This window comes from Macaca mulatta, chromosome 15 (genome assembly GCF_049350105.2).
Source record: "Macaca mulatta isolate MMU2019108-1 chromosome 15, T2T-MMU8v2.0, whole genome shotgun sequence".
NCBI lineage: Eukaryota > Metazoa > Chordata > Mammalia > Primates > Cercopithecidae > Macaca > Macaca mulatta.
In genome coordinates this window covers 20,488,355-20,511,780 of record NC_133420.1, presented here as the reverse complement: position 1 = coordinate 20,511,780, position 23,426 = coordinate 20,488,355, and the positions used below count along the sequence as shown (strand labels likewise).

General features: G+C 51.6%; 2 protein-coding genes across 65 annotated transcripts in view; both read left to right on the top strand.

The window, feature by feature from the left end:
* Positions 1-15,824, top strand: part of RALGPS1 (Ral GEF with PH domain and SH3 binding motif 1) — a 309,094-nt gene extending 293,270 nt beyond the window's left edge. For 21 of the 48 annotated variants that reach the window (XR_013405554.1, XR_013405551.1, XR_013405552.1 and 18 more), the window contains 6 exons: positions 3,041-3,124; positions 4,485-4,590; positions 4,983-5,075; positions 5,300-5,405; positions 7,105-7,196; positions 11,383-15,824. Coding sequence is in view for 43 of the 48 variants with exons in the window: in XM_077967959.1 (XP_077824085.1) it covers positions 3,041-3,124; positions 4,485-4,590; positions 4,983-5,075; positions 5,300-5,405; positions 7,105-7,196; positions 11,383-11,412 (511 nt within the window). In the remaining 5 variants the exon portion in view is untranslated. The remainder of the gene's footprint in view (positions 1-3,040; positions 3,125-4,484; positions 4,591-4,982; positions 5,076-5,299; positions 5,406-7,104; positions 7,197-11,382) is intronic. The other 27 variants (XM_077967945.1, XM_077967931.1, XM_077967960.1 and 24 more) reach the window with 4 other exon arrangements.
* A 1,417-nt stretch (positions 15,825-17,241) lies between these two features.
* Positions 17,242-23,426, top strand: part of GARNL3 (GTPase activating Rap/RanGAP domain like 3) — a 172,112-nt gene continuing 165,927 nt past the window's right edge. For 5 of the 17 annotated variants that reach the window (XM_028834810.2, XM_077967921.1, XM_028834807.2 and 2 more), the window contains exon 1: positions 17,912-18,090. Coding sequence is in view for 7 of the 17 variants with exons in the window: in XM_077967921.1 (XP_077824047.1) it covers positions 17,999-18,090 (92 nt within the window). In the remaining 10 variants the exon portion in view is untranslated. Of the gene's footprint in view, positions 17,326-17,911; positions 18,091-18,710; positions 18,876-19,449; positions 19,665-19,999; positions 20,100-22,249; positions 22,367-23,426 lie in introns of those variants that run through there. The other 12 variants (XR_013405550.1, XM_015116802.3, XM_077967920.1 and 9 more) reach the window with 9 other exon arrangements.

Below are 23,426 nucleotides of genomic sequence, written 5' to 3'. Positions count from 1 at the left end.
CCTCATCTTAAACTGAGAACAGTGCCCCTCTCACAGAGCTGGGCATGCTCTTATGTGAAAGCATGTAGTTGGCACGTATGCCGTTGAGAAGAGGCAGCTGCTCTTCAGTGCCAGGCAGCAACTGCCAGGAGACCGCTCCACTGGGGCCACCAAGGGACCAGGAGACCTGGGAGGTGGCCCCATCCTGGGAGGTCCCCAAGCCTAAAAATCTTGTGGTCATTCAGTCTCAGACACTGACAAATCCCAGGCAGCGTGAGTGCAGGTGGGGACCCACAAGTAGAGGAGCCTCTGAGAGGAGAATGCCAGCAAGAGCCTACAGTGGCCCAGTCCCTGCGACAGACCCCACCGTGCTGCCGCTGCCACTTCTCCCTCTATCCTGAAAGGCCACAGTGGGCCAGTCCCTGCGACAGACCCCACCGTGCTGCCGCTGCCACTTCTCCCTCTATCCTGAAAGGCCATAGTGGGCCAGTCCCTGCGACAGACCCCACCGTGCTGCCGCTGCCACTTCTCCCTCTATCCTGAGAAGAGAATGCCAGCAAGAGCCGCGGTGGTCTGTCCCTGCGACAGACCCCACCGTGCTGCCGCTGCCACCTCTCCCTCTATCCTGAAAGGCCACAGTGGGCCCAGTCCCTGTGACAGACCCCACCGTGCTGACGCTGCCACCTCTCCCTCTATCCTGAAAGGCCACAGTGGGCCCAGTCCCTGTGACAGACCCCCACTGTGCTGACGCTGATGCCGCTCCCTCTATCCTAAAAGGCCGCATCTCACAGTGTGGTGAGGAACTTGGGCTGCAGAGTCAGACAGTCCTGGGTTCAAGTCCTAGCTTACAAGACTCATGCCTTGGTCAAGTAGGTTCACATCACTGAGCCTCAGTTTCCTCATTGTGGGGAGGGTAAGGGTGCTTTACACAAAGTTTTGGCGACAGTGTGAGTGCACTCGATGAAGTTGCAGGGGCATCAGAGCGTGTGAGCACGTGAGCGCTCGCTACCTAGTGACTGCTTGGTCTGTCGAGAGCCCCCCAGCGACCCCTGGTATCCTCGTGCTCCCCGCCAGTCCACTCCTCACTCCTTTAGGGAGGACATGAGGAAAGGCTGCTTATGAGGCTGGCCTGCTTGGAAGATGCTTGTTTCAAGCTCTGCATCAACAGATGTCAGTTCCTTCAAACATCTGTGAAATACGAAGCCACGCACTGTCTCACGCAAAGGGAGAGAATGACGGGAAGAAAGTAGCCGCGCTGGCCACTGTGCCCTGTCTCAGGTGCTGTGGGAACTGCGGATGGTCCACTGCCATTGCATTCTCCTCAGGTAACAAGGAAAAAGACTCATGAGAAGAAAAGTGGCCAAGGGGCCAGAGGGCCCGGCCCTGGGAAGGTGGACTCCATCCTCAGCTCCCAACAGGTGGCAGCTCAGAGCTGGAATTCAGCTCAGGTGAGGAGGACACATCCCTGGGTAGCAGACAAAGCCACACAGGATCTCACTGCAGGAAAGTCCATTGTCAGACCCTGCTCAGAAGAAATCCCTGGGTACAGCTGGAAGAAGAGCAGCCCGAGAGGCAGCCGTGGCCAGTTCCCCTGAGCAGTGCTGCTTCTGCACGGGCTTGTGCAGTGACCTGCCGTGCTAGTGCACTCACTTGCGAGGTGCCCAGCATGTGGTGTCGGTAACAGTGAAGTTGGTGACTGTTTGACTTGTCCAGAATGAGAGACTCATGGTTATCTGCATGGGTCACATTCACTCGCTGCACTCCACCCCTCTTTCTGAGAGGGAGGTGGCCGTCGGGCCAGTGGCCTGGTAGTTTAGCACACCAGGGCCTCTCTTGTCTGTGCTACAGCTCAGTATGGGTGGTGGTGGGGTCAGTCTATGACCACCCTGACACCTGTTATGTTAGAGAACTGGGGGGCCAAGCACATGCTATGGTACACCACCCAGAGAGGAGGAGCCGATGGGCAGGAGGCTCAGGGGCCGGGAGCAGCCATCCCAGCTAGCCATCAGACTCCCACCAGCCCTAGGCCCTGGACAGTGGACCCGAGATGGTCATCAAGAAGAGCTCCTTCCTGGGAGGAGGACAAAGGCTCCTGGGCAGGTCCGATGTACCTGCTGCAATGCGTGAGGGCGGCCCCACACCACCCACAGGCGCTGGTGTCACAGAGCAACATGCAGCAACCTACGGCTGACCATGGAGGACTGAGGGGATCTTACAAAGGAACTCTGGGCCTCATCTGACTTTATTAAGTTGATTACATTGTTGTCTGACCAATGGGCAAGAAGAGCTGTGGTCAGAGAATAGGCCATGCCTCAAGGGTGGGGAGAAGGTTGGAACATCAAGTGGATACGGGACGTGAGTCTTCTAAGACAGGAGAGGCTAAAGGAGAAAGAGGGTGCCTCCCTGCAAAGAGGCAGAGCAGGCAGCTGCACGTTGCCCTGGAAAGGCTCACTGCCAGGAGTGCAGGTGAGAGGAAAGCCAGAGGGCCGCCCACGGAGCAAGCTTGGAGCATGGACTCCTGGATGCTGCAGCAGGTCACAGAGCAAGTTTGCAGGGGCCTGGCTGGAGCCGCAGAGGAGACTGTCCAGTGGAGAGGATGTTGCAAACAGAAGGCTCCAGTTATGTCCTGGTGAATGGCCCCCAGGCCTGACATGCAAGGCTGCCCACAATTCTGTGTGCACTTTTCATGTGGACTTGCCGTGGATTGTCGGGGCTGTACAGTGTTTGCTATGAAACATCTCGGCCCCAAACTGAGGCAAGTGGGCGTGCCTGGATTTTAGTCATGCTCTTGACACTGGAAAAAGGGTGAACACTCAATAAAAAGTTGAAAGAATTACCTGGAGACTTGGAGACTCTGAGGGTTGCTTTGTTTACTGGCCGGGCAGCTCCAGGTGTGCTTGCAGTGTGGCCGAGGAGGCTGGGGAGAAGTTGGGGAGGGAGGGAGGTTGCTCTGCGGGGCTTCCTGAGCTAACTGATTATGTAGTCCGGGGTGCTCTTGCCTCCTTCAGGAGCATCTGGTCTTTCAAAGCTGTTGCTAAAATTTAACCCTTTTCCTCTGAAGCAGGGGACGTCTCTATGCCACCCTGGGGCCCAACTGGCGGGTTCCAGTTCGGAACTCTCCCAGAACCCGGAGCTGTGTCTACAGGTATCCATGTGTTCATGTGTTCATTTGTTTGACACATAGCTTGTTATATGGCGTGTTGGATGCCAAGCACTGTGCTAGAGGCTGCCGAAAGAAACAGACACAGCCTTTGCCCCCGTGAGGCTACTGCCAGGTGCACTGGCTGTCCCAGAGGAGGTGAGGGGCACTCAGGAAGAGGAGGGGGAGCTTACTTGGTTCGGGAGCTCAGGGAGGGCCTCCCTGAAAAAGAGACTGGAAGAATGATAGGAATTCGCCAAATAATTGGAAGTGGAGGGGCAATGAGAGTGCTGCCAGCAGAGGGACAGCGTGGGCTGTGAAGCAGGAAGGGCTGGATGATTCGAGTGAAGGGAAGGGAGGGAATGTTGGAAGGAATGAGAGAGGGCAGGGACATGAGATGAGCCAGAGCCGCATCCAGCATCCAGCAGGGGTGAGGATGGTGGCTCAGACCTTAAAAACGACAGGGCACCATAAAAGGGGCTTGCTGTGGGTGGGTGGAGGAGAGGAGAGGAGACGGGGAGGGTGGAGGCACTGGCCAGTGTGGACCCAGGAAGGCCAGTGGAGCGCACTGGGCAGTGGCTCAAAGGACGGTCTGGTGGCCTACGGTGTAGTGGGATGGCTAAGATGATGGTCAGACATGTTTAGTACCTGATCCCCAGTGCATCCTTGGGATCGATTAGGTTACAGGGGCATCCGAAACAGAAGAAAACCCCAGCTTTCTGGCTGAAGCAGCCAGTAGAGGGTGGTGCCGTTCCTGGGGCGTGGGCAGATCTGGAGCTCAGGAGGGAGGTGTAGGCTGCCATGCCCTTGGACATCTTCATCTGTAGGTGATGCTTGAGTCCCCAAGAGAGAGGATGAGTGAAGAGCCTGGGAAAGGTGTGGGGAATGGTGCGTGTGGGCTCGTGTCCCTCTTGTCACTCCACACCCTCTTCCCTTCCTCGCTGCTCCTCTGAGGCTCCTGCCAACACCAGAATGAAGGGCTGCTGGAGCTGGGGCTTCACAGGCACCAGCTCCTCAGGTTTGGAGGAGCCCACACCAGCCCCAGGGAGCGGCCAGGCTGCAGCCACAACAAAAGCAGCCCTCAGGATAGGTTGGGGGTGCTGATCGGGGCCTGGGTTATGAGGAACTTGGTCACCAAGCCTGGAGCTTTGCCACCCCAGAGAAACGGGTGTGGGAGTCCTTGGCGGTGGGCCCTTCATGTGCGTCACCACCTGGCCCTCCCCTCCGGGCCTTGCCCTGTGCTGTTGAGTCTGGACTGCTGGGACATCTCGGACTTGGTAGTGGGGCACCTGTGGTCCCCAGTGAGAGAGAGGGGGCTTGACCTCAGCTCCTCCAGGGCGATGTCTGACCGGTAGTCTCTCCTCAGCCCCACCGGCCCGTGCATCTGTTCTCTGGGGAATTCGGCAGCCGTGCCCACCATGGAGGGGCCTCTGAGAAGAAAAACCCTGCTCAAGGAGGGGCGGAAGCCTGCGGTAAGTACAGAGCCGCATCCACCCGGGCAGCAGGGGCTTCCGCGTCTGTAAATAGTGCTCACTCCTAGAGGTCTCAGCAAGAAAGTCACATGCGTGGCAGAGGCCCGGCTTGCAGTGGGCGTGCAGTGAGCTGAATTCTCAGGAATTATGCCCGACACTGCCTTAAAATGAACAAAGGAAGGGCTCCCTGAGTAAAGGAGCAAGAGAGGGGAAGGAAGATGCCTCCTCTCTTGGTCCTAGGTGGAAGTTAGCATTGCCAGGGGGTGGTGGAGGGCCAGGGAAGAGATGGGGCCTGCAGTAGCATTGATGGGATGGCTGGGTCTGGAATCAGCCAGGGGTCCTCTACCCCCATGACCCCTGGTGGCATCACTTAGCCTCTCCTTCCTCTGTAGCTGTCCTCGTGGACCAGGTACTGGGTCATACTCTCAGGATCCACCCTCCTGTACTATGGAGCCAAGTCCTTGCGGGGCACAGACAGAAAACACGTAAGTCCCTTGAAAGGACTCTAGTACTGGGACTTCCTCTAGTAGGGAAGGGAGCTCTGTGAACTGTGGAGGATGGTGGTGGGAAAGGGATCTATGTGAACTGCGGAGGATGCAGGCGGGAAGGTGGCAGGGGAGGGAGGAAGCCTTGCCTGACCCAGGTCGGCCTCCCTTGCGGAGTGGAGGGCTGGGCCCGGGTCTCCGGCTGTGTTGTTGCTCTCCTCCAGTATAAATCCACACCTGGCAAAAAGGTTTCCATCGTGGGCTGGATGGTGCAGCTGCCTGATGACCCCGAGCACCCAGATATCTTCCAGCTGAACAACCCTGACAAAGGTAGGCAGCAGGCCAGAGCTGGTGCCTGCAGCTGCTCTCTGCCCGTTTTCTCTCCTGCTCAGTGTGCATTTTGAAGTTATTAGGAGCTTTTGAGGCTGCTGCCTTCCCTTTGCTTTAGATTCTGATGTTTGTGGGGTCCATGCTAGTCCACAAAAGCTGCATAGATCATGGTTGGCATGTCCTTTGAGCAGGGTACGAGGCACAGGGTGCTGGAATCCTTTTTGCGGCCTTACCTGTGGCTGCTGGGGCCCATCACTCCAGGAGCTGTAGCCTCACGGTCTTGGAATAAATAGTAAGGCTGGATGAAGCAGGGCCATGAGGCTGGAAGGGTCTTGGCTCTGGGGAGATTTCAGGGATCCCTGACATGCCTGTGCCATGAGACTCTGGCAGTGTCCAGATCCAAGGCCAATTCAGAGAAGAACCCTTTTAACTTCCCAAAGCTCCAACCTTCTCTAGCTGTCTCCCAGTTCCTCCTGGTTCCCACTTCACAATCATGCTGTGAAGAAGGAGAGATTCTGGATGCCATCCTGTCGAGTAGCCCTGTCTTCATTGACATTCGGAACAGACTATGGCGGGTCTCCTCAGTAACCCATGTCTCATGACAAAACTCCAAAATTGCCTGGGTCTATTGGATTCCAACCAGGCAAACTGATTGGGGCTGGAAAATCCCCACGCATTTTCACACCTTAACAGGAATGTTCTACTGTAGGGTTCATGAGCAGACAAATCACCTGGGAATCTGGTTAAAATTCAGATTTGGATTCAACAGATCTGGGGTAGAGACCAAGATTCTGCATTTCCAGCAAGCTCCCGGGCGATGCAGATGGCGGTGCTGGTGGGGAGACCATGCCTTGAGTGTCAGGCTCTAATGTTCTTAGCTGAGAAGCAGAGAAACAAAGGGAGCCTCCAGGATCCTGGAATGGGGAAGAGATAAATTGCCAAGTTCTCTGCTCAGTGTCTAAGTGACTGAAGCCACATTTGTTGCACACATGTGGCAGTGTGTCCTGAGTTTGGTTACCATTGTTCCTCCCTCAATAGTCTGGACCGCATTAGCAGTGGTTTCTTAAGGAAATGTGACACAAGGGGTGGCCAGGGTCCATGGATAGAATTCAAGAGGTCTGTGAACTTGGGTGTGGAAAAAAATGCATCTTTGTTTTTAGTGACTTCTGACTCCTTCAGTTATGAGTATAAGCATCCAACAATAAAAATGTTAGCAATACCTGTGATTTTATCTCCAAGAGAAATCACATATTGTTACAGACATTTCAAAATATCACTTACGCTTATCTCTTTGAAATTACAGTACAGTATCAGACTTGTACTAGATCTTGTTCTTAGTGCTTTAATATAGAAGCACCTGTAGAATTATACCACTGGTTTGTTTTTTAGTAGTTTAGTAACTATATTTGAGTATTATCGATTTCCTTTGTATTTTATACATTTGGAAACATTATTCTGAGGATGGTCCGCAGGCTTAACCAGACAGCCAAAGGCACCATGGCCCCAAAATGGTTAAAAGCCATGGTCCAAAGAGACCACTGGAGGGAGCCCTGGAGGCTGCTTTCTCTGCATGTTCCAGCTCACCTGGGCCGACCTTCCTAGTTTAGTTACCCGTGTTTACATTTATCTTTATGCCACAGTCACCAGCTGACCCTCCTACGTGGCCCTCTTCTTAACTCATGGTTTCTCTATCCATCAGGCAATGTTTACAAGTTTCAGACTGGTTCCCGATTTCATGCAATACTGTGGCACAAGCATTTGGATGATGCATGTAAAAGCAACAGGCCTCAGGTAAAGTCACCAAAATCCTGCTTGTCACCTGAAATATCCTCTCCCACCCTTGGAACTAAGGGTCCTTAGAAAACAGGGTTCTCTTCTTTCAGAGCCCATTAGCCACACACTCAGATACCCTCTTCTGATCAGCATCTTCCCTTGAGACAAGGCACCCCCTTGCTCAGCTTAGAACTGAGCCCAGCTCCAGACCAGAACTTTGAATCTGGTTCCTGTGTCTTTCCCACAATAGGAAATTGCACAGAAACACCCACTGGGGGATAGTTATGAGCAGCTGCGATATCACCCCAGGATCAGGTTCTAGCATCTATTTAGGTCATCCCTGCCAAGAGCTGACTTCATGGGAATACTGCACACTCACTCCTCCCTGCCCCACAACCCTTGGGAATAATGCAGCTAACTTACTGACAGCCAGCCATGGGCCAGGCAAGGCTGCTGGTGAAAGGGGTCCCTAGCTTCTCAGTGTGTTTGAACCAGTAGATTCTGTATTGACATAGGCCCCCTCTGGCCTACTGAGCCTGGCTCGTGGTATGGCCCCCTCCCCTGGTCGCCCCCAGCCATCCCACCAAGGGTGTTGCATGAAATGCTTCACGTGCAGGAATTGGCCGAATTCTCCCAACATCCCTGTGAGGTGGATTCTCTTACTGTCTCCATTTTATGCTGAGGATCCTGAGGCTCAGAAAGGGGCAGACACACGCTTAAGGTCCCACATGAGTGAGCAGTGGAGCTGGGATTGAACCCAAGTCTGCCTGACTCCCCTGATTCGCTACTCGTTGCCCCTGAGCCCTCCTGACTGTCCTGCCTCCACTTCCCTGGTAACCCCTGCAGCTGAGCAAAAGACCGGAAGCACATCCCCCGCTGTCCAGGCTTGTGAGAGAAATGGCTGCCTTTGCCCTCAGCGGGCTGCAGCCTCCTGCTCCCTGGGGGTCAGGTGGGCAGCACTGATGCTCCTGTCCCTAAGTGTCCATGTGTGTGTTCCCCAGGGATCAGCCAGAGGAGGAGTGGGGGAAGCAGGAGTCCTCTCCTAGCCCATCTTGGGAGGGCTAGGCGCATGGCATAGAGGGTGGCGCTTCAAGGAGGACAGTTGGGGGTAGTGCCGGGAAGTAGACTCAGCAAGCCTCCTTGCAGGTAGCAGCTCTGAAGTCTGGGGGACCTCAGCAAAGGCAAGTGCATACCAGGCATTTGGGTCCAGGACGATGGGGACTTCATGGTGCCACAAGGCACAGTCACAGACTTCTTGGTCCCTCCAAGTGGTTCTGGACGCTGGAGGGAGGTCTCTAGTGACAGCGACAGGTCCTAGGGCTCTGTGCTCAGCTCGGTCCTATTCAGGATCTGTAACACAGATGAGGACAAACACGAGCAGCTGATTGAAATTATAGATGATGAGAAGCTAGAAAGCAGAATTAGCAAGTTCTCAGAATTAGTCCTTGACCAACTAAAACAGGACAAGACCAATACAAGAATAAACAGGTGCCACAGGTTCCAAATAAATTGCAGTTGATTCCCTTGACTCACCCGTCTGACTTTGGGGGATTTGTCCTCGGGATGTGCTCACACATGTGCTCAAAGGCGTGTTTAAGAATGTTCACTGCAGCATTGTTCTTGATAGGACCAAAACCCTGGAAGCCTCTGTGACCCTCAGGGGGTCCCTGTTGTGCAACACTTGATAGTTTTTAGAAAGAGGCAGATCAGGGTAAAAACATTTGGAAAGGATGATCTCGTCTGTGTAAAAGTTCTAAGATGATACACAAGAAATGGTAATTCTATCGTTTCTAGAGAGCTTTATATATAGTTTGTACATTGAATAAATGTAATTGGCCATCCGTATGACGGGAAGACAAGGGTTTTGGTCGGCAGCCATGTCAAGGTGATCCCTTGAGACAAGGTGCCAAGACCTGAACGAGGCTGCTGCCGCCTCAGATTGCATTAAGAGAGGAAGAGCATCCTGGCCTCTTCCACGCTGGTCACACCGTGTGTGTCTGGGGTCCCTCAGTAGCTCTGAGGACCCCTCTCTAAGAGCACAGCACACTGAAGCTCACCTACCACACACAGGAAGCCAGAGCAGCTCCAGGTCCAACAGGAACTGACAGTCCCAAGGTGGACCACATGGAGGGCAGTGTGGGGAAGGAGGCAGGGCCCTGTGCCTGAAGCCTGGGCAGCATGGTGGCCCCAGCCAGGAGCCACAGTGGTAACCCTGAGCAAAACCCATTGTCCCTCTTTGGAGAAGCGGCCAGAGGATGACAGCAGCCCCAGCAGGCAGCGCAGGCTGATCCCGCAGAGCACTAATGGGTCAGTTTCATGTATTGGCAAATGTGGTGTAGCATGGCAAGGCTACAATTTTTAAGGATTTTTGTCTGATTTTCAGACCTGGAGGAGGGGATTTTTCTTCCTCCTTTTCCCCCTTTTTATTTCTAATTTACTTTCAACCAAATATTCCCACTCTATGCTACATGTAATAATAAAAAGTTGACAACAACTGAAATATTCAACAGCCGAGGATGATTTAAGTGAATCACAGTATATCCGTGTGATGGAATGCCAGGAGGGTGTAAGAAAGGGTGTGACAGAAATGCATCTATTCACGTGGAACAATCACAGTGACTAGATTGATTTTCTATTCTGTGGAACTGCGTGTCTTCAACTTGTTTTTGTTAACATTGAATACACTTAAACCTTATCTATAACATATGTGTAGCTATAAACAACAGCAATAAAACACCCTATTGCCACCATGTGCCTAACAGCAGAGCCACCAGGGCCTTGGAATGCTGTCCCTCACCATGGCCTCTTCCTACTTTGGCTTGTTGCCCTCCCACCTGTGCCCCAGAACCGCTCTCCTGATTTGTCTGCTGATTATTCCTTTAGAATTACCGGTCACGTACTTGATTCCTTCATGTATCATCTGGGGTGCATTTTAAAACTTTCTTATAGGCTGGGCGCGGTGGCTCAAGCCTGTAATCCCAGCACTTTGGGAGGCCGAGACAGGCGGATCACAAGGTCAGGAGATCGAGACCATCCTGGCTAACACGGTGAAACCCTGTCTCTACTAAAAAATACAAAAAACTAGCTGGGCGAGGTGGCGGGCGCCTGTCGTCCCAGCTACTCGGGAGGCTGAGGCAGGAGAATGGCATGAACCAGGGAAGTGGAGCTTGCAGTGAGCTGAGATCTGGCCACTGCAGTCCAGCCTGGGCGACAGAGCGAGACTCCGTCTCAAAACAAAACAAAACAAAAACCTTTCTTATAAATAGAACCATAACGATGCATTTTCTTGTGTCTTGCTTTTCTCCTATAACATGTTCCTAGGATTCATCTGTGTTACCACATGTAGCAGTCATTCATTTATTTTTACTGATTTCATTGTTATTAGTTCTTCTGTTGGGCATCCCAGGACTGATTTTCTACTTTTTTGCTGTAGTGAACAGTGCTGCTAATGACCATTCTTAGAACTGTCACCTGGTACATGGAGAGGCATTTTTTTCCTAATTCATCATTTGACCAAACTGACACCAAAATGGATTTTTTTAAATGAAATTATTTCTAATCAAATCCTCCCCCAGCAGTGCCGATGGAGGAGGGCTGGGGCTGAGGGCCTGTTGGCAGCTTTTGGGGTTGGCAGAAACACTCTGACCTTGGGGCTAGTAGTCCCGCCAGTAAAGGGGGCTAGGATCTTGTCCTGGGCACAGAGCTATGGGAAGGTCTTGGGGTTTCTGATATCCCTGAACTGACTCTTTCTCCCGTGCTTCCCTTTGCCAACTCCCGCCACCCATCCTCTGCACACACCTCAGGCCTTCAGGATTTGTCTCTCTGCCCCAAGCGCAGTTTGATTTCCACTGAAGGAGACAGGTTGAGAGCGTGGGCTCTGGGTTCTTAGCCCTGCTGCTTACTTGCTGTGTACTGAACCTCTCTAAGCCCCAGTTTCCTCGTCTTTGTAATGAGGACGATGCCAGTGCCTGCCCCGTGGGGTTGAAGTGAGGACTCGAGGACGCAGTGCATGCGGTGGATTCCGAGCAGTGCCTGGTGCGCGGCTGCCACTTCACATGGGGTGGCTATTGTTATTGCCATGCCCTCTCCCTACCCAACCTGCTCATTCCCAGACTCACGGGGAAAGGCCTGTCCCTTCCTCTAGGGACCACCCCTTGTCCTCTGAGGTCGAAACTTTGACAAGAGACTGAGCTTTCTCTTCTAGGTACCTGCAAACCTTATGTCATTTGAGTAAGTCTCTGCAGGACGTGGCGTGACTTCAGAGGCTTCTGGGAACCCAGGCTGGGCCTGGTGGTGAAGAGCAGTCCTGGGCACAGGCTGTGAGCCAGGGTGCTGGGAAACTCACAGCCAGACTCAGGGGACACGGCCTGTGGCCTCACCATCCCAGAGGGCTCCACCAGTGCGGGATCCACCTGTCAGTCCCCAGCGACTCTCATGACACTCATTCTGCAGCACCGCCTCTCGGGGCAGTGGTCAGACCCCAGACTGGACACCCCGCTCTCCCTCTCTGGGCCCACCACCTGCATCTGCGACTAGAGAGCACCCGGCCCACGTTGGGTTCTCTGTGCTTTCTACTGCACAGAGTGGACAGCGCTAACTAACCTGCGAGAGGGGCCCGAGAGGAGGAACAGCTGTGGAACAGGCTTTTTACACCCCAAGTGCGTGGGGTTGCTCGCCCACAGGGCTGCCTCAGATTTTGTACAACCCCGAAGCGTCCTCTGCGTGTGCGTGCTGTACGTGTGTGTGTGAGCGAGTGTGAACTCTTCAAGAAACATGCATTTTGGCACAAGACTTGTGACATCACACACTTCATTGGCTTTGAGGCCCTGCTTTAACCTTAAGTTATAGCCCTGTCCACCGAGGAAGGTCAGAGTGAGAGCCTAGATTCCTCCTGTGTTAAGGGTCCCTTGCATTCTTTTACTGTAAACAAACAATGCCTTAAATTGTGTCTTGTTTTCTGTTCCTATGGGTGCTATTCATCTGGAAGGCCTGCTTCCTGGGGCCCCGGGTCCCTTCCAGGCCTCTTTGCTGTCAGCCCTTCTGAGACAGGACCTGGCTTCAGGACTGTGGACTGGGCTGCTGGCCTGCTTGCTTCCTCCCTTCCCCATTTCTAACAGGGCCTGAGGCCCTCCTCTTCTCACCCCTCCCACCATGCCAGAATGGGAAGTTGTGACGTTGCAGCTCCAACCGACGTGCTCATAGTGATCAGCTGTGCAGGAGCCAGGAGGCACCAACCTCTCCCTCCCCGCAGGGTGAAGCCTGTGCCCCCATCATCTCACCCCTTTGCCTCCACTGCCAGGGCGGGGCCCACCAAGATTCCTGATCATGAAGGGAAGCTGAGTGACCCTGAGACCTTAAGCTTCCCCAGTCTTGGCCCCAAACGCAGTCACCAGCAAGTTTTCCATTTTCCAAGTCCAAGGGCACAATTGTTGATGACCGTGTGACAAGAGAGCAAAGCCCTGGGGAGTGAACAGTCCAACCTCTGCATTCAGTTAGGAGCTCCTCACATGAACCACGTCCTTATCTGTCACCTTTTGTCACATTTTAAAGTGACTTATTTTGCACAAATACATTTTTATTCAAAATAATAAATTACTCTTTATCACAATATCTTCTCTTCCCGCTTCCCCTTTAATTTGGATATCCTAACTCTGAGAAGTTAACCGTTAAACAGTTTTCCGGAAGAGACTGAATTTCTGGGTCCTTGCAGCTGTCATGGATTCAGAGCTCACACTGATCGGGCATCAAGCTACCCTCAAGAGTTTCTGGGCTGGGTGCTTCAGAACAACATCGACACCAATAAACTGTAATAGGTCAGTTTCAAAACGACCAAAAGACCCACCACTGTATTTTGACCAAATAATGACAACTTCTCTAGAAATCTGAATGACTTGGTGAGGAAAGTAATTGTCACCAGGGCCTCATTTTGTAGTTGAGCCTTACTGTGCTTAGTAATTCGTCTTCCTTTTGAGCAAAGACTAGAATACTTTCCTGCTAAGAGAAACTCCAGGTAATAAAGTTGATGCCATCAAACCTTGACACTGGGTGCTTTGCACACCCACGCGGATGTTGCCCCTCATTCTCCCGATGACTATTCAAATCAGCATCTAGAGGCTGAATGACAATGCCAAACACTCCAGACACCTCTGACCAGAACCATGCAGTGTTAACACTTTAACTTACATTCAATCTGATTCTACCTGTTACCTTCTAAAAAGTCGTAAGTTTGGATGAAAGTGCAAGATGTGGAACATCAACTACCTATTTTCCTTGGATTTTTCCATTCTGCAAACTGTCCGGGTTTTTCACACATGGAAGTATTATAGATGCCAATCCAAAAACCTCAGAATTTCAGACACCACAAAAACAGGTAATTTTATATCCCTTATAAGTTTGTCTTTTCTTTCACAAATGTCTCAGCCTAATTTGAAATAGCACAATCACAATTCAAAATGTTTAGTCTTCTCACTAATTTAGTCTGTTTCCACGTCCTCTCCCAAGAACATTCTTAGCTCGGAATCTTGAAGAATCTCCTTAGACTTTGTTGGCAAAAGCCTTATAGAAGCAGTAAGAGCCTTGACCACACCGGAAGAGTCCTGGAGATAAGGCTGGAAGACACTCAGCTCTCTAAGCAGGGGCTCGGCCAAACATAGGCATTGAATGCTGCTTGTCTTCCCAGTGCTGGTTTGAACCCTGTGAGCCTGAGACAGAGAGGGCCAGGCACCAATCACAAGGTGGGAAAGTCCATGGGTGGACCCTCCCCCTGGAGGGAAGCATTTCTAGTTTTTGCTCCTGTACTGTCCAGAGTGCACAAATGTTTATAAAGCCATTGAAGGGATTATTTCTTGCATGCATATGCTGTATTTTTTTAAGCAAATGGATCATGGCATCCCAAAATGAAAGTTACAGAAAGTTGTCTACAACTGTGGAGTTGGTAGCTGGTAACATTGTGGTCCCAAGAACAACTCACTTCTCTCCCCAGGACAGTTGAACATGTTTTGTCATTCAAGATCAGTCAAGTGCATTCTGGCAACTGACATATTGATGGAGGATTGATTTGGTAGAGAGCAGTAGAAATCTTGTTCTAACTGTGCCCAGTGAGAGACTTTGGCCCCCCTCCCTCCCTATAAGGCTGTGGAACCCGAGGAAGTAGATACTTGAAGAGATTCTGTTTAGGAAGAAACTCACTCTCTTTTGCCAATTGAATTTATAGTGCATTTTTTTTCTTACCAAGATGGCCAGTATCATCTTACCCCCACCTCCCAAGCCCCAAGAGGTGTACCTTTTCGGATGCCATTTTACAGGCGGAAATGCTCCATGAAACAGGAAACCACTTGCAGGCAACATCTGCTCTGTTCCTCAGGTGGGGCCCAGAGCCCTTCCCCGACGCTGCTGATGTCCGTAACCACTGGGGAGCATTGCCAAAAACACAGCTTTCTGGTTTGTGAGCCCGTAAATGACTTAAATCAGCTTTACATCATTTTTACATATCAAGTGGTTTCATGTTAAAAAACAAACTCCTAGTCCTTTAGAAATAACAGATTCTCTGCACAAAACCACCCATTCATTCATTTATTCATTCGCATCACTAGCAAGTGCTGCCTGTGCTAAGAACAAGTCAGATCTGATCCCTGCCCTCATGGACCTGACCACTCAACAAACAAGTAGTCCCCACCACACATATCTCCTTAGGCAAGACTTTGCCTCTCTCCTAGCCCTGAGTATAAATCCTGTGCATAGATTGCTCCAGAAAGGCATCAAAAGGCTCAACAGACTGAATAGCCTCTTGATCTGCGAGTTCAGTTGCAGTGAGGATGAAGTCACTATCCTAGAGGCTGGTTGGCCCAGAAGAGCCAGGCACAGAGCTGCAGTTGGCCATGCCGAGGATTCCAAAGGTGGAATGAGAGAGTAGGGTTGAAATGTCACAGTATTTGCTCCATAGGTTTCTGTTTTTAATTTCAATGTTAAATATAACTACAATGTGAGCGAGAACTGCATTTTCTTGGGTGTTGAGAACTTGTACCATGGACTTGAGACCGCCTTGCAGCCCTATGCTGCACAAGCGTGTACACCCCCTGGGCAGCCTCAAAACCCCGCTTACAGCAGCAACACAGGAGATCATCTGTCCATTTTATAACCATTAATCTCTTTATCCATTTCTGAACGACTGTGACTATTCACTAATGAAATAATAGTAATTAATTAGTATGGTATAATCTTTAATAAATTTCGTGCCAAAATGCATGGTTTTCCACTTAGCATTCAAAATGTTGCATCGAGAGTAGTTTTCAATTTCTTATGTACTCTTCGAAGTAAGTTGAAAATCAGTTTCTACATTTTAATTCGTTTCCTGTTAAATCTGTTGCACTCTCCTGGGCTGTCTTTTTTTCCAGCAGACCCCTGCATGCAGTTGTGTAAGGACTTTCTCTAATTCTTGTGAATTGTCTCACCCGCAGTAACCACTGAACATCAACCAGCCCTCCATGGGGTTCTTTAGATTTTTGGTGAAGTATTTTGTTACCTCAGTCTTGTATCAAGTTGCTGTATTTTTCAGCTTGTTACATTGATAATAATTATTTCACTAATTAAATACTTTAATGTACAACATCTTTGTTTACTTTGAAATTAAATGTGTTTTCCAATGAATACTGCTCAGTTTATTAAAGTCACACACATTCACTTAGCAAACAGTTGCTGTTTCAGATAGACACAAAGGAGGCATGGGGAGCCCAAAACTCAGCTAGGACGTAACCAGAGCATCAAAACCATGCAGGAGCAGCATCCTCAGGAAGGGACAGGCACTCCAGGGAGAGAGGCAGGAGACGTAGGATGCTTTAGAGGGCAGTGGGTATTTGGAGATTCAGTTCAGAGGTTGCAGAACACATGAAGGGTGGGGGCAACAGGGAGACAGAAATGAGAAGGAGCAGAGTGAGGCTGAGAAAAAGGCAACCCGATCTCACTGAGTACAGGTTTTGCGGGAGTAATGGGATTTTAAGTCTGAAAAGGTATGTTGGGAGGACTTCATGATGTTAGGCAAAAGCCCAGAACTCCACTATACCTCGCTTGGAGAAAAAAGAGGGCTGTCTTAAAAGGGTTATCTCGTGGAAACCTGAGGGGAGGTCCAGGGGCATCTCTAGAGGGGCTGGAAGGAGAAATAAAAAGGCCTCCTCTACATCTTTCTCTCAGTGCTATCTGGGCAGCCGCTTCATTCTCTCACAAAGTTCAGGCCTTACCAAGAAAGAACCTGGAAGTCATTGAGGAAGTGTGCACCAGGGGGTGATGTGATCCCCTGACCCGGACTGCCTCAGTTTCCCAGCCAGTGCCTTCCAAAGCTGCAGTGGCCAGTCCCCCAAGCACAGGTTCCCCCACACCAGCACAGTCCTCGGGTTCTGCTCCACCATCCCAGTTCCAGGCCAGCATAGCCACACCTCCCTAGCTACCACAAGGCCCCGCTTGCCGAGGTAGCCCTAGTTTACCTCCTCCTCCTGATTTAGACGGCACGGTGGCCCCAGCTTTACCCAGATGGGGTCGCTGCCCTCAGTCACAGTGCAGTGTTCAAGGGCCCTGAGAAGAATGCATTTGACTTAGGGAAGTGAGGATGGGGTTGGGGGTCGTCACAGTTAGAAACTAACAGTCAAGACTCGAACCCACAACTGGTATCCTGCAAAGCTCCAGCCCCTTAGCCTCACGGCGTCAGGCGCCACAAACGGCCACCAGATCCTGCGATCCATCAAGGGGGATGGATGGCAGGATCCCGGAGTCAACGCAGACCAGACGGCGAAACGCCGCTTTAGCCACGGGTGCGGGCATCTACCCCGCGCGGAGCCTGCGGGCAGGCTGGACAAGGGCGCAGGAGAGGGGTGGCTGGGCGGGGCCACCGAGTGTGGGCGGGGCCTCGCGGCCGGGCGGGGCTGTGGCAGGCCCTGTCAGAGCAGAACTGAGGAGGCGATGGAGCTGGTCTGGGAACCGAGTCAGTGGGAGCTTCGAAGGGAAAAGGCGGGGCTCCTGGGGGCGGAGCCATACCTGTGGGCGGGACATGGGAAAGGAGGGCCCTAGGGGCGGAGCTACAATAGAAAGGGCCAGGAGGTGCTGAGGCGATGAGGAGCCGAACTCCAAGGGACGACGCTCGACAAAGCAGAGGTTTGGGGTAAGGGCGAGGGCCTTGCGCGAGCTCAGTAGTGCAGGGGTAGGTGGGCGGGGCCAGGGTCTGTGCTGAGGGGCAAGCAGCAGGAGGGTTGGGGTCGTGGACGGGACAGTCGAGGATAGGATGGGCGTTTTAGGCCTGTGGGCCCCGCAGAGGTGCCGAAAGCCGGCGGCAAGAACCCGGCGGAGCTGGCGCGGGAGGGGCGTTACCGGAGCGCGGGGCGGGGCGTGGGCGGGGTGTGGGCGGGGCCTTCTCCGGGCTGAGGGCGCGGGGCGAGCAGAGCAGGAGTTGAGAGCGGGGCCGGGGCGGGGCCTGTAACAGGCTGAGCGGGCGCGGGGCGGGGCCTGTAACAGGCTGAGCGGGTGCGGGGCGGGGCCGGGACCAGGGTGAGCGATCGCGGGGCGGGGCCAGGACCAGGGTGAGTGATTGCGGGGCGGGGCTTGGGCCCCGCGGAGGGTCCGGGCAGGCTGGGGTTCGGGGCGGGGCTTGGGCGGGGCCTGAACCAGGATAAGAGGCGCGAGGCGGGCTGGGCCGTGGTTCGGGGCGGGGCCGGGGCGGGGCCTGGGCCCAGCGAGGGGCGTGGGGCGGGGCGTGGGCTGCGGCGTGCGAGCCGAGCGGCCGGCCGAGGCCCGAGCCCACCCGAGTGCGCCCGAGCCCGCGGCCCCCGCCCGGGGCGATGGAGCCGGAGCCCGGCGGGGTGGCCGCTGCGCTCCTGCGGCAGAAGAGGGCGGCGCTGCGGCGCAGGGGGTGCAGCTTCGAGAGCCCAAGGTACTGCGACCTGGGAGGGGTGCGGCCGGGCGGGGCGCTGGCCACGTGGGGGGATGGCGATGTGAAGGGACAGCGGGGCGAGGCCGCGGCGTGGGAAGGGTCGGCGGAGGCTCTGAGGAGACCGGGCGCGTAGCCCGGGCTGAGCGGCCGTGGACTGTGGGAGGGGCCGGGCCGTCGCGCGGGAGGTGAGGGAACGGGTGTCGGGCGTCCAGAAGCGTCGGTCCGGTGGCAGGCCCCGCACGCCCGCTGCTTCGGCGGGGCATGGGCTGAGGAGAACGTGCCCTGCCCACCTCCGGTAAACGCTCAAGGGCAAGGTCGGGAGCTCACCCCTCTGTCCACTGGAGGCTTCCTTCCGGCACCCCGCGTGCCCTGGCAGCCGCACACCTGCTGCCTCCGCGCCCCGGCTGGCCCTGGCACCCGCGGCCCCCGCGCCCCTCTCCCTCGCGACGCCAGCCTCTGCCCGGGCCGCCGGCGCCCCTCGGCTGCTCTTCCCCCGGGACCTCTCACGGGACGACCGCCGCCCGGGCGCATGCCCTCCCTCAGCTTCCCTGGCATTCCCTGAATTTGGAACGGATTCTCCTGCTTCGACGTCGCTCAAGTTGGCCCTACCATTTTCTCAGGTCTTGGAGATGACTCCAGCGTCCTCTCAGCCACACTTCCCGTCTCTGTTCTGACGCCTCTGAAATCCACACCCCAGCTGGCCGCGGGAGGGGTCTCCCTAAAGCTGTGACTGTGCCCTTCGCGGCCAACACCCCTTGAGGAGCTCCCCATCGCCCACAGCAGTGGTAGGGACCAGAGTGGGGGACAGAGAGAGAGAGGGATGTGGACTCCGACCCGCACTGAGGCCAATAAGAGGGTTCCATTGCTAGGAATAAAAAGCAAACTAACCAGGATGCTTAAGATGAGGTGCGGGGCCCTTGACTTGGCCTTAAAGCATCCATCCTCAGTTGTTGGCATTCCCTGCCCCACCCTTGGCGCTCCAGCAGTACTGGTGAGCCTGGCATATAAGCATTGCGGGGGCAGGGAACAGAGCTGTCCTGGTCACTGCTGGGTGCCCAGAGCTGGCTCAGGCCTGGCCCATGGGACATCAACTGTGTGTTGTATGAGTCAGTGTCTGACCCGCTGGTGCTTCCTCCTCTGTGCTGCACTCTTTCTCATCTGGGCCCTTACTCATATCACACTCTTTTCTCCACTAGAATTTTCTTTCCTTTCCTCTCTGTATACGCCCACACCTTCTCCTTCGGAAGTCTTCCTTGAACCCCAGATTGAGCTCTTTGCTGTGTTAATAATCTGTGCACCTGTCTTCAAGCCCCCATAACACTGTGTGTAGTTACCCAGGTAGTATGTCTCCCCCACTAGACTTGGAGAACCAGACAGATACGATCTCTGTCCTCATGGTGCTTACATGCTTGTTGCTGGAGCATGAAGGATGTGAGAAACTGAACCAAGGGATGAGGCTGAAGAGACAAGCCGGAAGCTGGATCCCTCAGACCTGAAGTGGAATACATGGAACAGCGCTGTCCCATGGAATTTTCCGCAGTGATGGAAACCTATAATCCATGCTGTCTGTTATGGTAGCCTCTAGCCACCTGTGGCCATGGAGCACTTGTAATGGGGCTAGTTGAACTAAGGAACTGAATTTTACATTTTATTTAGCTTTAACTAATATAAATAACCGCCTAGTACTAAAGTCTAGCATATTGGGCAGTGCCAGTTTAGAAAATGTTTTCCTTTGAATTCCCACTTTTATTACCCTCTCCTTTGTCTTCATAAGCTTACACCTGAAAGACTAATGATTTCCTAGCCTCCAGAGTTTTCTTATTCTCGATTTGGTACTCCATGACATTATCTTATTAGCTGTAGGATAAAAATGATTATCATTTTTTCTGACTATAAAATTAACTTGCAGGCCAGGCGCAGTGGCTCACGCCTATAATCCCAGTACTTTGGGAGGCCGAGGCGGATGGATCATTTGAGGTCAGGAGTTTGAAACCAGCATGGCTAACATGGTGAGACCCCATCTCTACTAAAAATACAAAAATTAGCCGGGTGTGGTGGTGGGCGCCTGTAATCCCAGCTACTGGGGAGGCTGAGGTAGGAGAGTCCCTTGAACCCACGAGGCAGAGGTTACAGTGAGCTGAGATTGCGCCACTGCACTCCAGCCTGGGGGACAGAGTGAGATGGAAAAACAACAAACTAATTTGTGGCTGGGCATAGTGGCTCACACCTATACGCAGTGCATTGGGAGGCTGAGGCAAGAGGATCGCTTGGATCCTTGACCTCAGGAGTTCAAGACTAGCCTGGACTACATAGCAAAACCCCATCTCTACAAAAATTAAAAGAAATTAGGCGTGGTGGCACATGCCTGTAGTCTCAGCTACTCCAGAGGCTGAGTCAGGAGGATCACTTGAGCCCAGGAGTTTGAGGTTACAGTGAGCTGTGATTGCACCACTACACCCCAGCCTGGGCAACACAGCAAGACCCTATCTCAATAAAATAAAAAAAAACTAATTTGTGTTTGTGAGAAGAAATCTGAAAAATCAAGAAAAATATAAAGAGGATAATTAAATTTGTATTTACCCAGAGTACTACCAGGTGTTAACTAGCCTTTTTTCTTAACTATGTGTGTGTATATTTATATTAATGTTTTAACTTGCTTTTCCACTTAATATCGTGTAAGGATTTCCACACATCCTTAAACTTTTCTGAAATCTATTTTAAATTGCTGCCTGGTGTTCTGTCATATGGATATGTTTCCATTTATTTACTGGACACATGTAGTTTACTTACAGTTTTTCACTCTTACTAAAGATGCTGTAAATCCATGTGCATTTGTTTAGCTATGAAGAGGTCAACTTTTGTAAAGACGTCATCATAAATTTATAGAAGTGATGGGAGTTATTGAACATTTTAAAGCCTTTTAAAGAAACGTTTTAAAGCGTTTTAAAGAAAATGAACATTTTAAAGCCTTTTGAAGCATAATACTAAATTGCGCACCAGAGAGTTGTACCAATTTATAGTCTCCCAGAGGCATATGGGTGTGCCTGTTTTCCCCACTCTCAATACTAGGCATTATCATTTATAAATATTTGCCAAAGTGGCACCTTGTTTTAATTTGAATTTCTTTGTTTCATAGTGAGGTGAAACTTTTCCTTATATTTATCCATGATTTATACTGATTTTTATGAAATATAGATGCATACACTTTGTCCGTTTTCCTTTGGAATGCTTATGCTTTCCTTATTGAATTGAAGCACTTTTTATTTATTTATTAAGAAAATTAATTGTTTGGGTCAAATATGTAGCAAATATTTTTTCCAGTTTATTATTTGCCTTTTTATTTTCTTTATGTTTCTGATAAAGCTTTTTTAAATTGTGGTGGTTGTTTTAAAATTTAGTCAGATCTTCCTCCTGTTTATGCTTTTTTGTTGTTTGTTGTTGTTGGTTTTTGTTTTGTTTTGTTTTGTTTTGTTTTGTTTTGAGGCAGAGTCTCACTCTGTCACCCAGGCTGGAGTACAGTGGCTCAATCTCGGCTCACTGCAACCTCCATCTCCCAAGTTGAAACAAATCTTCTGCCTCAGCCTTGAGTAGCTGGGATTACAGGCACGCGCCACCACACTTGGCTTTTATATTTTTTAGTGGAGACGAAGTTTCACCATGATGGCCAGGCTGGTCTCAAACTCCTGACCTCAAGTGATCCACCCACCTGGGCCTCCCAAAGTGCTGGGATTACAGGCGTGAGTCTGTAATTACTGTGCCTGACCCTGTTTATGCTTAAGTAAAAGTGAATTCCTTAATTTAAAACAGATAAATGTTCATCTATATCTCCACCCCTTATTTTTGTTGCTTCGAAAAACTACCTCCTTAATTCATTAATCCAAATTACCTCACAACCTTGGCTGTGCATCAGAATCACCTGTGGACCGTCTTAGCCATACAGGTGCATATGGGTACCCCTGCTCCAGGCCTTTTGATTCAGAAAGTCCAGGGTGGCACTGGGCCTGTGGATGTTCAGAAAGTTCTGCAGGTTCTTCAGAGGCGACAGCGTCTGCCTCAATTGCGGGCCTGTTACCAGATTAGCCTCCCTTACCCAGAGTCCGTAATTCCTTCTCATTTCCTGTTATATCAATTTTGTTTATTCATTTGTTTTTGAGACAAGGTCTAACTCTATTGCCCAGGCTGGAGCACAGTGGCACAATCAAAGCTCACTGCATCCTTGAACTCCTGGACTCAAGCAATTCTCCAACCCCAGCCTCCCGAGTAGCTGAGACTACAGGTGAGCACCACCATGCCCAGCTAATTTTTAAAATTTTGTGTAGAGACTTGATCTCACTTTGTTTCCCAGGCTGATCTCTCAAAATCCTGGCCTCAAGCTGTCCTCCTGCCTTGGCTTCCCAAAGTGCTGGGTTACAGGCTGGAGTCACCACACCTAGCAGTTTAAATGCCTCATGTTTAGGGCCTTTGAGAATCTGGTTTAGCCATATTTACCTAAGCATCTTGTTGGCATCAGGAGAAGAAAGGCCTTATTTTCACTTTGGCAACTCTGTTGGCTAAATATCTGATGTCAGCTCTGGTAACTAACTAGCCTGCAGACACAGCAAACTGATGAATGTAAAGGCAAAGGGAATAGCCCAGGCTTTGGGCGCCCAGGCATTAGGCCTCCAGGCAGGGGCAGTGAGAGACTAGCGGGGAAACCTGGAGGCAGTAGAATAAGACAGTTATGCTTTTAAACCACTTGCCCTAGATGTGTTTGCCATCATTTTGTAGGAAGGCACATCAGATAGTGTTAAAGAACAAGGGCTTTGGAGTGAGAAAGACTTGGGTTCAAGCTTCTGTCTTTTCACTCACCACATGTGAACTTGGACAAGTTGTATAACCCCTCTGAGCCTTGGTTAACTCCTTTATAAAATGACCTGCCTCAAAGTATTGCTGTCAGCTTTAAATGAACTAATTTATGCAAAGTGCTAAAAACACTTTATGTTTAGTAAATGGTAACTGCTCTGGACAAAAATGACATTCAGCCGGGTTTGGTGGCTCATGCCTGTAATCCCAGCACTTTGGGAGGCCGAGACAGGCAGATCACCTGAGGTCAGGAGTTCGAGACTAGCCTGACCAACATGGAGAACCCTCATCTCTACTAAAAATACAAAATTAGCCGAGCGTAGTGGCGCGTGCCTGTAATCCCAGCTACGCGGGAGGCTGAAGCAGGAGAATCGCATGAACCCAGGAGGCAGAGGTTACGGTGAGCCAAGATCATGCCATTGCACTGCAGCCTGGGCAACAAGAGTGAAACTCCGTCTGAAAAAAAGGAAAAAAAAAAATTTACATAAAAATTC